Source organism: Vicia villosa, linkage group LG2 (genome assembly GCF_029867415.1).
Source record: "Vicia villosa cultivar HV-30 ecotype Madison, WI linkage group LG2, Vvil1.0, whole genome shotgun sequence".
Classification (NCBI taxonomy): Eukaryota; Viridiplantae; Streptophyta; class Magnoliopsida; order Fabales; family Fabaceae; genus Vicia; species Vicia villosa.
In genome coordinates this window covers 10675492-10690133 of record NC_081181.1, presented here as the reverse complement: position 1 = coordinate 10690133, position 14642 = coordinate 10675492, and the positions used below count along the sequence as shown (strand labels likewise).

Below are 14642 nucleotides of genomic sequence, written 5' to 3'. Positions count from 1 at the left end.
TCTAATCTCGTCAAGAATACCACTAGTCATCTTCTAGCATACTCAATCTAACACTATTAGGAGTGCCTTCACATACTAACTCAAGTCTCTAAATTGTCCAATTAAATCCAACTCATTCATCATTAGCACCGACATTTTAAGGACTTCTTACGCAACACAATAGCACAACCTTTTCCTCATTAGGATGGTAATTCAAACCAAAATCCTAATCCAAAAATATATTCTAATCATCTCTACTGCCTCATATTAAGCCCTTTCTGATCAAAGAGGTACTTCAACTCTTATGATCACTAAACACTTCGAATTTTGAACCATACAATTAGCCTGCAAGACCAAGACAACATTCATAACTCGTGGTTTTAATCCAAATTCTATTACATCCTTCACGTCCAAATATCATCCCACTCGGAATCTCAACAAAGTCTTCTTCACGTCAACAAATGTTAGAAATTCCCTACAATTCTTCTTTTATACTTATCGTTATTTTGCCATCACAAATACGATTCCAAGGGTTCTAAAGTTTATCCCATCTTTACTACTAATGCACTCTTCACTAAAATTCATCGGCCCTCAAACCATCCTTATTACCGAACATCTCATCAACAACATGTTACACTCAATTTTGTTTCCAACAATCACGGTAGTAAGCATTCTTATTCAACAAGTTTCACGCTTCCATAACCGACTTCAGAACCTTTCCTCATAGGGTCACTCTACTGTATTTATAACTCTCCCATAAATTAGAACACAATCCCTCCTCTTCGTAGGTTCAAACGGCACATCAATCCGACACTCGGAACTCAAGATATGAATCTTCCAATCATTGCCCGAAAAATGCAACACTGATATCATGCAGCGACACTCTATACGATATATCCAAAACTCCTCAATTGGTAAATTCAATTCTTAAAATTACTCCTCAACAAACCTACTAATTGTTCCTTCGATCCCTTCAACACTGACACTGACATCCCGTGCAATACCAATAAACAAGTCTAGTTATAAGAACAAGAGTAACCGTAACTTCGCCTCTTACCAACGTCATCCTGTCACAATTAATTATCTTACAGCTGTTGCAACAATTTTTATAACAAAGTTCATCTCATAAGCTTTCCGACGCTTCAAACGGAACTCAATTCGGGTGTCCAGAACTCCAGTTATGAATTTTCGAAGCTCCGCAGCTATTCAGCAATTTTCCTGCGTTTTACTTACGAAAATCTCTCTCCAAAAATCATTCTCTTCAACTCTATCACATTCCAAACAGCCCCTTATCGTATCTCTTCACTTCCAAACATTCTTATGACTTGAGCAACACATCCTATCGCCGAAGTGCGATTTCTGAAACATTACAACATCAATCCTCTTTGCAACTTGCAACTGATCCTCTTCCAAGACGCAAAGCTACTCAACTGACAACTTCGCAGTACACCAGCAGAGCTGATACATTGCAATTTTCTAATTTTCCTCTTCTACAAATAATCATCAATTACATTTATTCATTCTCCTTCAAGATGCTCCAACTTAATTACCAGCCAAGTCTTAATTCCAAGTCACCCTCGATCCGGAAAACAACAACTCCAACAATGCTTGCACTGTTGCCAACAACAGCCGACTGAATCAATCATCTTACAACTGAAACATAACTGAGAAGCGAAGCTTCTCCCCCACTTGTTTCAAACCAACTTCCACAACAAACAACCAAGTACCGACAGTGATTCACTCACATGTCACGTACCAAGGGATAAAACGCCGACAGTATACAACTGTCGTGCAACTCAACTGACTCAACAATTGGCCGGACGGACCGACCTGCTCTGATACCACTATTGTAACACCCTTCTAAACCCCACGGAAATTTATAAAATAATTTTCAGAGTAAAACATGAAAACAAGGGTGCCACAATTCAATTTAAAACAAATTATCATAAATTCATTGTCATGCTTTCACTAAGGAACAATCTGTCATAATACATAAACATCTCATGTTTACACAGCGGAAAATTCATCATACGGATAAGCATAACATCATCTATGCAATATCCCACATAATTTAATACAATAACAACACGATAGAGTATCATCATAAACTCTAATCTAACGTTTCCCCAGTGTTACAATATCAGAGCATGACACCTGACGCTACACTAATACACTGACTTATGAGCTAATCCTCACCAAGTCGAAAGCAGCTATCCTCAATCTGAAAATGTCAACAGTAAGGGTGAGTCTCATCACAGTTAACAAATGTTATTGCATCTTAAATAACAACACATCATAGTTATATCATTCACCCAATTTCATCATATTCAGATTATCAGGAACATCTATCGTTTACACAAACATCAACAGAACACATCTTTCAAACAGACAATCATACTCAACATTAATTCAACAAAACACACAACCAACACATCATCAATATTTATAACACTGGAATACATCCAATCATGTTATAAAAGTATGCATATGTATGAACTGACACTATGCATGTGGTACCAACCTCATCAAATGGGAATAACCCATGACCGATCCAACATCATCAAGATACGGCCCTGCCAGCACAGATTCCACACAATGGGAATCATGCCCTTCACTGATCCAACACACCCTTATGGATACAGTATCATCAATGAACATGAATGAATGCAACATATACAACATACTATACCATCGTCAAGTCTAATGAGTAACATCATCAAATACCCATTTCATCATCATCATCATCATCATCATCAAAGTATGTTTATATACATTAGCATCATTCAAATATAATCAATCACCATCATCATCATTAAAGAACATACAAGTGTCCACATCAATCATCATCATCAAAAATAAGGACACACATGTATTCACATCATTTCAAGCAAATCAGTCATCATCATACGACTCTAAACAAATCATCACATCATAATGTTTTTCAAAACAACATCTTATATTGTCACATTTCATCATATATGTCAACAATACATCATCCAATTAAACAAATCGTCACATGATTAATATTTCAACATATCATGTATTTAACACATCTCATCACATATATGTACAATACATCATACACCAAGAAATAAAATCATATTTAAAAATAATTGGATTCACACCTCATTTCATCATTAAAAACATAGGCTATTTCATAAGATTCATCGTGCTCGAAACGGCACTAAAAACGGACCTACGGTTCGAAAGTTACACATCATTTAACTTTCCCAAGAAAACAACTACGTTACAGCACGCGGCGCAACCAAGGCTCGCGGCGCGACCTGAACCACACAAACGCGTTCGCGGCGCCAACTCATGGACGCGGCGCGATGCGAGAAAACAAGTACGCCTTCGCGGCGCCAACTTATGCACGCGGCGCGAACCGGCGATTTCAGAAACCCCAACCTGCAGAAAATAGCATTCTACACATTCCAAACTCACCCAATTCATACCAGTACGAACCTAGGGAAATAGAATGTATAAACAACACGAAAAACACCTCATAATACATCAATTACACATCAATTGAGATCATAACAACATAGATATCATGGATTCAAACATAGGGATCAAACATCATACAATTCAACTCAATCCCTAAATCTATCATATAATCCAATTGACCCAACAACATCCCTAATCAATATTATTATCTAAGAACACGATAATAGATGATAACCGGAGAGTCCCCCCTTACCTTAGCCAAGAGTTCTTGATTGGTCTCTCCCTCCATTGCTCCTCTTTCACGTTCTTCGTGTTCCAATTCCTCATCTCTTCTGCTCTGCTTTTCACGTTCCTTTCCCTTATTCCCAATTCTTATTATTTTATAAAATAAACTTTAATTGGAATAAGACCTTTACTAACATAACACCCCCTCATTCCTTAACATCACACATGGCCCAACACCATAAACCATCCTTTTCCAATTAAATTCTACAAATCACCAATAATTCTAATTATTAATTAAATTTCCATTCAAATTAAAAATTAAAATATACGGGTGTTACACAAAACACAAGAGGAAGGAGGTTTAGGAGTTAAGAATGCAGAAGTTATGAATGTCGCTTTACTAAGTAAGTGGAAGTGGAGAATTCTCGTGGAGGACGATGCGGTTTGGAGTGGCCTCCTTAGATCTCGTTACGAGAATGTCAAAAGGAAGATTCTTATTGGTGATTCTTCGATGGTGGAGAAAAGCAACTCAATATGGTGGAGGGATATACTTTTATCCGATAACTATGTTTTCTTGCTGATTCTAACTTTTCAAGGGCTGTTACATGTGAACTCGGGAACGATATTGATATCCCATTTTGGTACATCACTTGGGCCGGTGGTCAGCCGTTAGCACAAGCTTTCCCGGAGCTATTTGTTTTATCCCATGATGACAAAATTACTGTCGCTGAGGCTGGTTTCTAGGATGTTGAAGGCTGGCAGTGGAGCGCAGCAGCTATCATGTGTGATAGAAGCAGCGCAGCTACACAATAGCGACTCGACTGACTTTTTATGGTGTGATCTTGTGGACAACATCCGGCACGCTCTTCCTACAGAGAACGTAAAGGATTATTTTTCGTGGAGCGCTACATCAGACGGAGTTTTCACTGTTAAATCCTATTATGATTTGTTCAAAGCAAAGTTATACGACCCTCCTCTAAGTTCAATCATTGTAAAAGCTGTGAAGCATCTTTAGAAGGTAAAAGCGCCTCCTAAAGTCCTCTTTTTCGGATGGAGGATAATTCATAATAGATTAGCTACCAAGGACCAATTGATTAAGAGGGGGAGTTTGATGGACGACATTGTTTCAGAATGTGTTTTTTGCTCTATGTAACGCCCGTTTTTAGTTTGTGTGTTTTATTTAATTATGTCGTGTTATGATATGTGTTTGGTTTTACTAAATTATGTGTTAATTGAGTGCTTGTGCGATATTGGCGTTATTTGTGGGGTTTTATCGTAAATAATATAAGTTAATAAATTAGGAGAGATATTGGGCTTAAGGTAGCATTAGTAAGTGTAGGGTGTGATTTAAGCCCCATTAGTAATGAGAAAGATAGTAAGTTAAACAAAACAAGGGTTTTAGGGGTTTTAGACTTAGAAGCTCATTTTGACAAAGTTGTGAAAGAAGAGAAGAGTAGAGTGAAGAGAAAGAGGGGAATCTCAATATTGAAGCTAGAGTTGTCTTCAATACAAACCTAAGGTAAGGGTGGGATTCTTTCATGCTAAAGGGATGTATGATGATGTTTTGGGTGGGATTTGATTGTATGTTTGTATCCATGGAAGTTGTGTGTAGAGATGTTAGGGTTTATGAACAAATGCATGAATTTATGATTTGAAATGTGTTTTAATTGATGTTTGATGATGTTATGATGTTAGAAGATCCATAATATGTGTTATATTTGTATTTATAACATGTATTCTATTGTTGTTCGTGATGGTTGGTGTTTCCCAACTTGATTGGGTTGAGTTTATGGGATTTGGGATGAGTTTCATATGCTGTTTTCTGTGTTTGGGATTTTCTGAAAATCGCCAGTTCGCGCCGCGAACTTTACTGGCGCCGCGAACTGCTTGGCAGAAACTCAGGAAATATTTGATTCACTCAGTTCCCACCGTGAACTTTGTTGGCGCCGCGAACCCTGTTTTGCAGAACTTTTTCCAAACTTTGAAATGATGTAACTTTTGAACTGTAACTCCTTTTCAAGTGCCGTTTGGACCTACGTGAAGCCCTAATTGATGTCTTTCCATTTAATATGCTTAGTATAACTTTGAATACTCTTGGAATCTAACTTCATTTGGATTTTGTTGACATTGGAGATTTGGAATTGATTATGTCGTTTAAGTTGATCATGTCGTTTACGTGGATTATGTTGTTCGAGTCGATTATGTCGTTAAGTGTCATTGTGAATGTGCATCATTGAGTCTCATTCATTGCATTGTTTGAGACGGCCCTTGTGGCAAATGTTTGAGACGGCCCTTGTAGTGGATGTTTGAGACGGCCCAATGGCAATTGTTTGAGACGGGAGTTTTACTCCAATGGTACCACATGCATTTGCATTATTTGAGTTGCATAAGTAAAGTCGTATAATGAGTCGTAGTTGAATATTTGTGTGTGCATAACATGAATGTTATCTTGTGTCGATTTGATGGTTGTTTCGTTGATCATATGTGATAATTGACTAGGTATGCCTTAATTGAGATTGATATTATTGTTGTTGGTAAGGTGTTGAATGATGTGTATAGTAGTAAGTGATATACGTTGAGAAGTGGTGACCGATGTATGATTATTTTTCCGTTTTGAATATTATCATACACTTCTTTATAATGAATGATATCTCACCCCTTCTGTTTGAATGTTACCCTCCGTTGGTAACGTGCAGGTAATGACGCGGAGTAGTCGTGTACCTATAGCTCGAGTCGGTGTGTGTCGATGCTCTGATACGTGACACTCGGGGAACGTTGGATTACTTGTTTACGTTTTGGCTTCTTGTGTTTATCCTTGTTAAACTTTATCCTTATGTTATGCTGAGACTTTTTAGATGTATCGTGCCGTGTTTGGTCGTGATATTATGAGTTGTATTGTTGTTGACATATGATTTTCCACTGCGATGCAAGAACTTGATTGGCTGACAACGATTAATGATTTTCGATATTGTTCTCCTACATGTGTGTTATGTATCTAAGTAATTGAGCATGATATACGTATGTGATTTTGTTGTTTAAAATATGACGCTCCGAATCATAATGTTCTTTTCGCTTGAAATTTTGTACTCTGATATTCCTGTTGATTGCGGGGTATATTTGGGGTGTTACATTAGTGGTATCAGAGCAGGTCGGTCTTGTCCGCCCATGTGTCGTGTCGTAGTGTAGTCTAACAAGCGTATATTGTTGTTTGTGCTGATTGCTTTTGTGTTATAGTGAAGACTTGTGATGGCTGGGAGGAATGATGCTGCGATAGCTGCTACTTTGGAAGCAATGGCTCAAGCTTTGGAGAACCAACCGAATGGTGGAGAGAGTGCTGCTTCTCGGAGTTTGGCTACCTTCCAAAGAGAGAACCCTCATGTGTTTAAGGGAACTTATGATCTTGATGGCGCATTGACATGACTTAAGGAGATTGAGAGGATTTTCCGTGTCATGGACTGCACTCCTGAACAGAAGGTTCGGTATGGAACTCATATGCTAGCTGTCGAGGCGGATGATTACTGGCTAGAGACCCGTAGGAGGTTGGAGGCCAATGGTGAGGAGATCTCTTGGATTGTGTTCCGCATGGAGTTTTTAAGGAAGTACTTTCCTGAGGATGTCCGTGGCAAGAAGGAGATTGAATTCCTTGAGCTAAGTCAAGGGAACAAATATGTTGTGGAGTATGCTGCTAAGTTTGGTGAGTTGGCAAAGTTTTACCAACACTATGATGAGCCGAATGGTGAGTTTTCCAAGTGCATTAAGTTTGAGAATGGGTTGCGTCCGGAGACTAAGAAAGCAATTAGTTACTAGAAGATTCGTATCTTTGCTGATTTGGTTGATTGTTGTCGGATCTATGAAGAGGACAACAATGCTCATTATCGTGTGATAAATGAGAAGAGGGGAAAGGGTTATCAAGGTCGTGGTAAGCTTTATGAAGCTTCGAGTGGAAAGGGCAAGCAGAAAGCGGTTGAGGGTAAGAGAACTAGTGGGGGAGATGCTCCTGCTGGTATTGTGTGCTTCAAGTGTGGCAAGGTTGGTCACAAGAGCACGTCGTGTAACGTTGATGCTAGAAGATGCTACCGTTGTGGGAAGTTTGGTCATGCGTCGTCTGAATGTACGCATAAGGATATGGTGTGTTTTAACTGTGGTGAAGAAGGCTATATTGGAAGCAAGTTTCAGAAGCCCAAGAAGGAACAATCTAGTGGGAAGGTGTTCGCCTTGTTAGGAACTCAGACCACTAGTGAGGATTCACTCATCAGAGGTACATGTTTCATTTATAGCATTCCTTTGATTACTATTATTAATACCGGCGCTACGCATTGCTTTATATCTGCTGATTGTGTTAATAGATTGGGTCTTGTGTTATCTGCTATGAACGGAGAAATGGTTGTCGATACTCCGGCTAAGTAATCGATGACTACTTCTCTTGTGTGTCTTAAGTGTCCCGTGTCAATTTTCGACAGAGACTTTCTTGTTGATTTTGTTTGCTTGCCGTTGAGAGGTTTGGATGTGATTTTGGGGATGAACTGGTTAGGGCATAACCATGTTCACATTAATTGTTTTGATAAGTCTGTGAGGTTTTCTTCTCCTGAAGAGGAAATCTTAGAGTTGTTATCGACCAGACAATTTCGTTTGTTGATGAAAGAAGATGTTCATGTGTTCGCGTTGGTTGCTTCGATGTCTGTTGAGAATCAGGCTGTAATAGAAAGGTTGAAGGTAGTACGTGAATTTCCTGAAGTTTTCCCTGATGAAATTCCCGACGTGCCGCCTGAGAGAGAAGTTGAGTTCTCTATTGATCTTGTACCTGGTACTAGACCTGTGTCTATGGCACCGTACAGGATGTCTACTTTAGAGTTGTCTGAATTGAAGAAGCAATTGGAAGAGCTGCTTGAGAAGAGGTTCGTGAGACCTAGTGTGTCACCGTGGGGAGCTCTAGTGTTGTTGGTTAAGAAGAAGGATGGAAGTATGAGGCTTTGTATTGATTATCGTCAGCTGAATAAGGTGACAATCAAGAATAAGTATCCACTTCCAAGGATCGATGATTTGATGGACCAATTGGTTGGTGCTCGTGTGTTTAGCAAGATCGATTTGAGGTCGGGTTACCATCAGATTAAAGTGAAAGATGAGGACATGCAGAAGACGGCTTTCAGAACATGTTATGGACATTATGAGTATTCCGTGATGCCCTTCAGCGTTACTAATGCACCTGGAGTATTTATGGAGTACATGAACCGCATTTTCCATGAGTATCTGGATCGTTTTGTGGTGGTGTTCATTGATGACATTTTGATTTACTCTAAATCAGAATCAGATCATGCTGAGCATTTGAAGTTGGCATTGCAAGTCTTGAAAGAGAAGAAGTTGTATGCTAAGTTATCCAAGTGTGAGTTCTGGCTGAAGGAAGTTAGTTTTCTGGGGCATGTCATTTCTGGTGATGGAATTGCCGTGGATCCGTCTAAAGTTGATGCCGTGTTGAGATGGGAAACTCCTAAGTGGGCTACCGAGGTTCGAAGCTTTTTGAGATTAGCTGGTTATTATAGAAGGTTCATTGAAGGTTTCTCTAAGTTAGCCCTTCCGTTGACTAAGTTGACTTGTAAGGGTAAAGCTTTCGTATGGGGTGTTTCTTGTGAAGAGAGCTTTGTTGAGTTGAAGAAAAGGTTGACGTCGGCACCGATTTTGACATTGCCTAATCCGGAAGAATTATTCGTGGTCTATTGTGATGCTTCTAAGATGGGTTTAGGAGGTGTGCTCATGCAAAATGGTAAATTTGTTGCTTATGCATCAAGACAGTTGAGAGTTCATGAGAAGAAATATCCTACACATAATTTGGAACTCGCTGTTGTAGTGTTCGTGTTACCATTCGAGTATTGGAATGGCACCTTTTGAGGCGTTGTATGGTCAGAGATGTAGGACTCCGTTGTGTTGGCATGAATCTGGCGAGAGTGTAGTACTTGGACCTGAGATTATACGAGAAACTACCGAGAAGGTTAAGTTGATTCGGGAGAAGATGAAGGCTTCTCAGAGCATGCAGAAGAGTTACCATGATAAGAGGAGGAAGGATTTGGAATTCCAAGCTGGTGATCATGTATTTTTAAGAGTTACGCCAACGACTGGTGTGGGAAGAGCCTTGAAGTCGAAGAAGCTAACTCCTCGTTTTATCGGACCATATCAGATTTCCGAGAGAGTTGGTAATGTGGCGTATAGAGTGGCCTTACCGCCTAATCTTTCGAATTTGCATGACGTGTTTCATGTGTCGCAACTTCAGAAGTATGTTTCGGATCATTCGCATGTGATTCATATGGACGATGTGCAAGTGCGAGATAATCTCACGGTGGAGACTATGCCTATAAGGATTGAGGATCGCGAGACGAAGACGCTTAGAGGCAGAGAGATTGCTTTGGTGAAGGTCGTTTGGTCGGGTGCTACCGGTGAAAGTTTGACGTGGGAGTTGGAGAGCAAGATGCGCGAGTCGTATCCTGAGCTGTTTGTTTGAGGTAATTTTCGAGGACGAAAATATTCTAAGTGAGGGAGAGTTGTAACGCCCGTTTTTAGTTTGTGTGTTTTATTTAATTATGTCGTGTTATGATATGTGTTTTGTTTTACTAAATTATGTGTTAATTGAGTGCTTGTGCGATATTGGCGTTATTTGTGGAGTTTTATCGTAAATAATATAAGTTAATAAATTAGGAGAGATATTGGGCTTAAGGTAGCATTAGTAAGTGTAGGGTGTGATTTAAGCCCCATTAGTAATGAGAAAGATAGTAAGTTAAACAAAACAATGGTTTTAGGGGTTTTAGACTTAGAAGCTCATTTTGACAAAGTTGTGAAAGAAGAGAAGAGTAGAGTGAAGAGAAAGAGGGGAATCTCAATATTGAAGCTAGAGTTGTCTTCAATCCAAACCTAAGGTAAGGGTGGGATTCTTTCATGCTAAAGGGATGTATGATGATGTTTTGGGTGGGATTTGATTGTATGTTTGTATCCATGGAAGTTGTGTGTAGAGATGTTAGGGTTTATGAACAAATGCATGAATTTATGATTTGAAATGTGTTTTAATTGATGTTTGATGATGTTAGAAGATCCATAATAGGTGTTATATTTGTGTTTATAACATGTATTCTATTGTTGTTCGTGATGGTTGGTGTTTCCCAACTTGATTGTGTTGAGTTTAGGGGATTTGGGATGGGTTTCGTATGCTGTTTTCTGTGTTTGGGATTTTCTGAAAATCGCCAGTTCGCGCCGCGAACTGCTTGGCAGAAACTCAGGAAATATTTGATTCACTCGGTTCGCGCCGCAAACTTTGTTGGCGTCGCGAACCCTGTTTTGCAGAACTTTTTCCAAACTTTGAAATGATGTAACTTTTGAACAGTAACTCCTTTTCAAGTGCCATTTGGACCTACGTGAAGCCCTAATTGATGTCTTTCCATTGAATATGCTTAGTATAACTTTGAATACTCTTGGAATCTAACTTCATTTGGATTTTGTTGACATTGGAGATCCGGAATTGATTATGTCGTTTAAGTTGATCATGTCGTTTACGTGAATTATGTTGTTCGAGTCGATTATGTCGTTAAGTGTGATTGTGAATGTGCATCATTGAGTCTCATTCATTGCATTGTTTGAGACGGCCCTTGTGGCAAATGTTTGAGACGGCCCTTTTGGCAGATGTTTGAGACGGCCCAATGGCAATTGTTTGAGACGGGAGTTTTACTCCAATGGTACCACATGCATTTGCATTGTTTGAGTTGCATAAGTAAAGTCGTATAACGAGTCGTAGTTGAATATTTGTGTGTGCATAACATGAATGTTATCTTGTGTCGATTTGATGGTTGTTTCGTTGATCATATGTGATAATTGACTAGGTATGCCTTAATTGAGATTGATATTATTGTTGTCGGTAAGGTGTTGAATGATGTGAATAGTAGTAAGTGATATACGTTGAGAAGTGGTGATCGATGTATGATTATTTCTCCGCTTTGAATATTATCATACACTTCTTTATAATGAATGATATCTCACCCCTTCTGTTTGAATGTTACCCTCCGTTGGTAACGTGCAGGTAATGACGCGGAGTAGTCGTGTACCTATAGCTCGAGTCGGTGTGTGTCGATGCTCTGATACGTAGCACTCGGGGAACGTTGGATTACTTGTTTACGTTTTGGCTTCTTGTGTTTATCCTTGTTAAACTTTGTCCTTATGTTATGCTGAGACTTTTTAGATGTATCATGCCGTGTTTGGCCGTGATATTATGAGTTGTATTGTTGTTGACATATGATTTTCAGCTGCGATGCAAGAACTTGATTGGCTAACAACGATTAATGATTTTCGATATTGTTCTCCTACATGTGTGTTATGTATCTAAGTAATTGAGCATGATATACGTATGTGATTTTGTTGTTTAAAATGTGACGCTCCGAATCGTTATGTTCTTTTCGCTTGAAATTTTGTTCTCTGATATTCCTGTTGATTGCGGGGTAGATTTGAGGTGTGACACTCTACGGAGACGGAAAGCCTTTCTCACTTGCTTGGGGGTTGTTTAGTGGTGGAGGCTATTTGGAGAAAGGTTTACGAGTGGATTGGACCCGTTGACGAATTATATTTGGAGGAGTTCGAAGGGTTTCTTTTTTATTTCGAGAAGGTGAAGAATCTAGCCAAGAGGTCCTTAGTTGTGGTAATTTGGTTAGCAACGGGTTGGAGTATTTGGAATAGGCGTAATGGAATAATTTTCAAGAATGATTCGTTTAGCTTCACTGAATATATGTCGGAGGTTGTTTTTAATTCTTGAAAATGACTTTATTCTAGATTTAAGTTAGCATGTAATTGTAACTTTCACGTGTGGAATATTCTACCGCTCATTTGTTTTGAGTTGTAGAGATTTTTCGTCTTGTAATCGGTTGGGGTATCCCTTATACTCCGGTTTAATATCAATTGCCTATTAAAAAAAAAACAATTTGTTACAACTGATTTCTTAGGCTTTTGCTGAGATTACTTGTGATGCAAGCTACTTTAGATCACCCTGCTCCTTTTCTATATGTTGCACAAACTTATCTTCAAAGTTTTGTTCCTTGTTTTCTTTGTCATTAAACGGATAGACTTAATGAAAAACATGTTCATTCATTTTGGAAAATCAGTGCGTAGGAAAAGAAGAAAATGTTGGAAAAAAAAGATGGAGAGAACTATATACATTTTTTATTCTAAAATAAATAAAGTACTAAAATCATTAATTGATAAGTAGATTATTAATAGTAACTATAATCATTAATAATTAAGTAGATTATTCAAAAGTTACCATGGGAGTTGTGTAATGTATGTGCCCAGCATGGAGTACTGAACCGCTACTATAAGCTGTAACGGTTTGAATGATTTCTCGGCAGAATGCAATGGCACAAGAATTTTCCATATTCCCAAGATTTTGCTAATTAATTAATGTTAAACTATTTAATTCTACAACATTTTCTGCCTATAAATAAACATAGCCTCTTGTTCCATTTCTTAAGCATACAAGTATAGCTTTGAAATATGGCATCTTCTTCATCCACAACCAAAGTTACCCTCAAGCTTCTTATTGACACCAAGAATCAAAAAGTTCTGTTCGCCGAAGCATCTAAGAATGTGATTGATTTTCTCTTCAACTTACTTCGCATACCTGTTGGCACAGTCGTAAAACTGCTAACCAAGAATGAAATGGTTGGTAGCATTGGAAATCTCTACAACAGTGTTGAAAACATGAGCGAGAATTACATGCAAATAGGGCAAACCAAGGACGTTCTTTTGAATCCAAGAACTCCCTCTGAAATTTCTGGCCTTCTCACTGCAAATGATGCAGATACTAACAACAGCGTTGGAGCTGAAGGAACTTTGTTTTACAAATGCCCAAGTAACTGTACTTTTGATGTCACATGTGATAGCGCAACTCCTTGTTCTAATTGTAAGCGACCTATGAACAGTCTCACTCGTTATGTTGGAAAGAAGGTGGTTGGTGATAACACTTTGATTCAGAATGGATTTGTGAAAGATGTTATAACATTCATGGTGATGGATGATTTGGTGATAGAACCCATGTCAACAATATCTAGTATCACATTGCTGAACAAGTTCAATATCAAAGAGGTTGGTACCTTGCAGGAGAAGGTTGTTGAAATGGGGATGGATGAGGTAAACTATATCATTTTTATTCTATATTTTTATTTTTGTATTTTTGTGTTTTATATTTCTATTGTTATTTATTAAATTTGCATTGTTATTTATTATAATAGGGCATCAAGTTGCTCAAGGCTTCACTGCAATCCAAGATGGTCTTGACAAGTGTTTTCCTCAAGAAAAAGATATGAGGAAATTTTAGTTTATCTTTAGTTTTACTTTGAATTTTAAATATTTAAGGGGACATGTCATTTTGCTTTTTAAGTTGTAGTTTTTGCTTTCTGTTTCCGCTTTAAGCTTTCTGAATGGTTAAGTTTGATGTATTGTGCTTTTTAATTATTGAGCAATGTGTTCTTGTCACAATCTTTTATTTTATTTTTATTTAATGTCCAAAAGAAAAATATTTATTGCCTATCAAAGAGTAAACATGGATTGTTATGCAAGTTAGATGTCTAGAAGGGGAGTTGCTAATCTTAGTTTGAGCCAAATTTGTTCCTGCAGTTGAATGAACCCTAGCTGTGGAATTGTCTCATTTCTATCAAGTTAGATTCAATGTACCATTTGTAACCAGGCCGCCAAAGCCTTGTCCATAAGTGTGGTATGCAAGCCCAGGTTTATCATCTTAAAAAGGTCCTCAATTGACTTCGATAATACGATTATCTCAAGTCTATAAGTGATCTCTTTCCAAATATTAGTAAATTAACATTCAAACATGAAATGGACAAAAGATTATGTATGATTGTTATACAATTCGTAAAGAGAGGCCAAATTACTCTATCGCTTTTCCAAATTCATATCACAAGGAAGTTTGTTGTGGATTAATCTTTATAAAATGAGGGAGACATATGGAGAAATGA

The 14642-nt window shown here is 38.2% G+C and overlaps 1 protein-coding gene across 1 annotated transcript; it reads left to right on the top strand.

Annotated features, from left to right (window-relative positions):
* Positions 1-13164: 13164 nt before the first annotated feature.
* On the top strand, positions 13165-13976 carry LOC131648546 (uncharacterized). The gene is made up of 2 exons (XM_058918298.1): positions 13165-13800; positions 13902-13976. The coding sequence occupies exons 1-2, from the start codon at positions 13165-13167 to the stop codon at positions 13974-13976; spliced, it is 711 nt and encodes a 236-aa protein (XP_058774281.1).
* Positions 13977-14642: the final 666 nt, after the last annotated feature.

Bases quoted from the DNA above. Each gene is read 5' to 3' on its own strand.
- LOC131648546 (XM_058918298.1), top strand. From the start codon at position 13,165: ATGGCATCTTCTTCATCCACAACCAAAGTTACCCTCAAGCTTCTTATT. The intron at 13,801-13,901 runs GTAAACTATATC...TTATTATAATAG, and splicing joins TTGAAATGGGGATGGATGAG to GGCATCAAGTTGCTCAAGGC.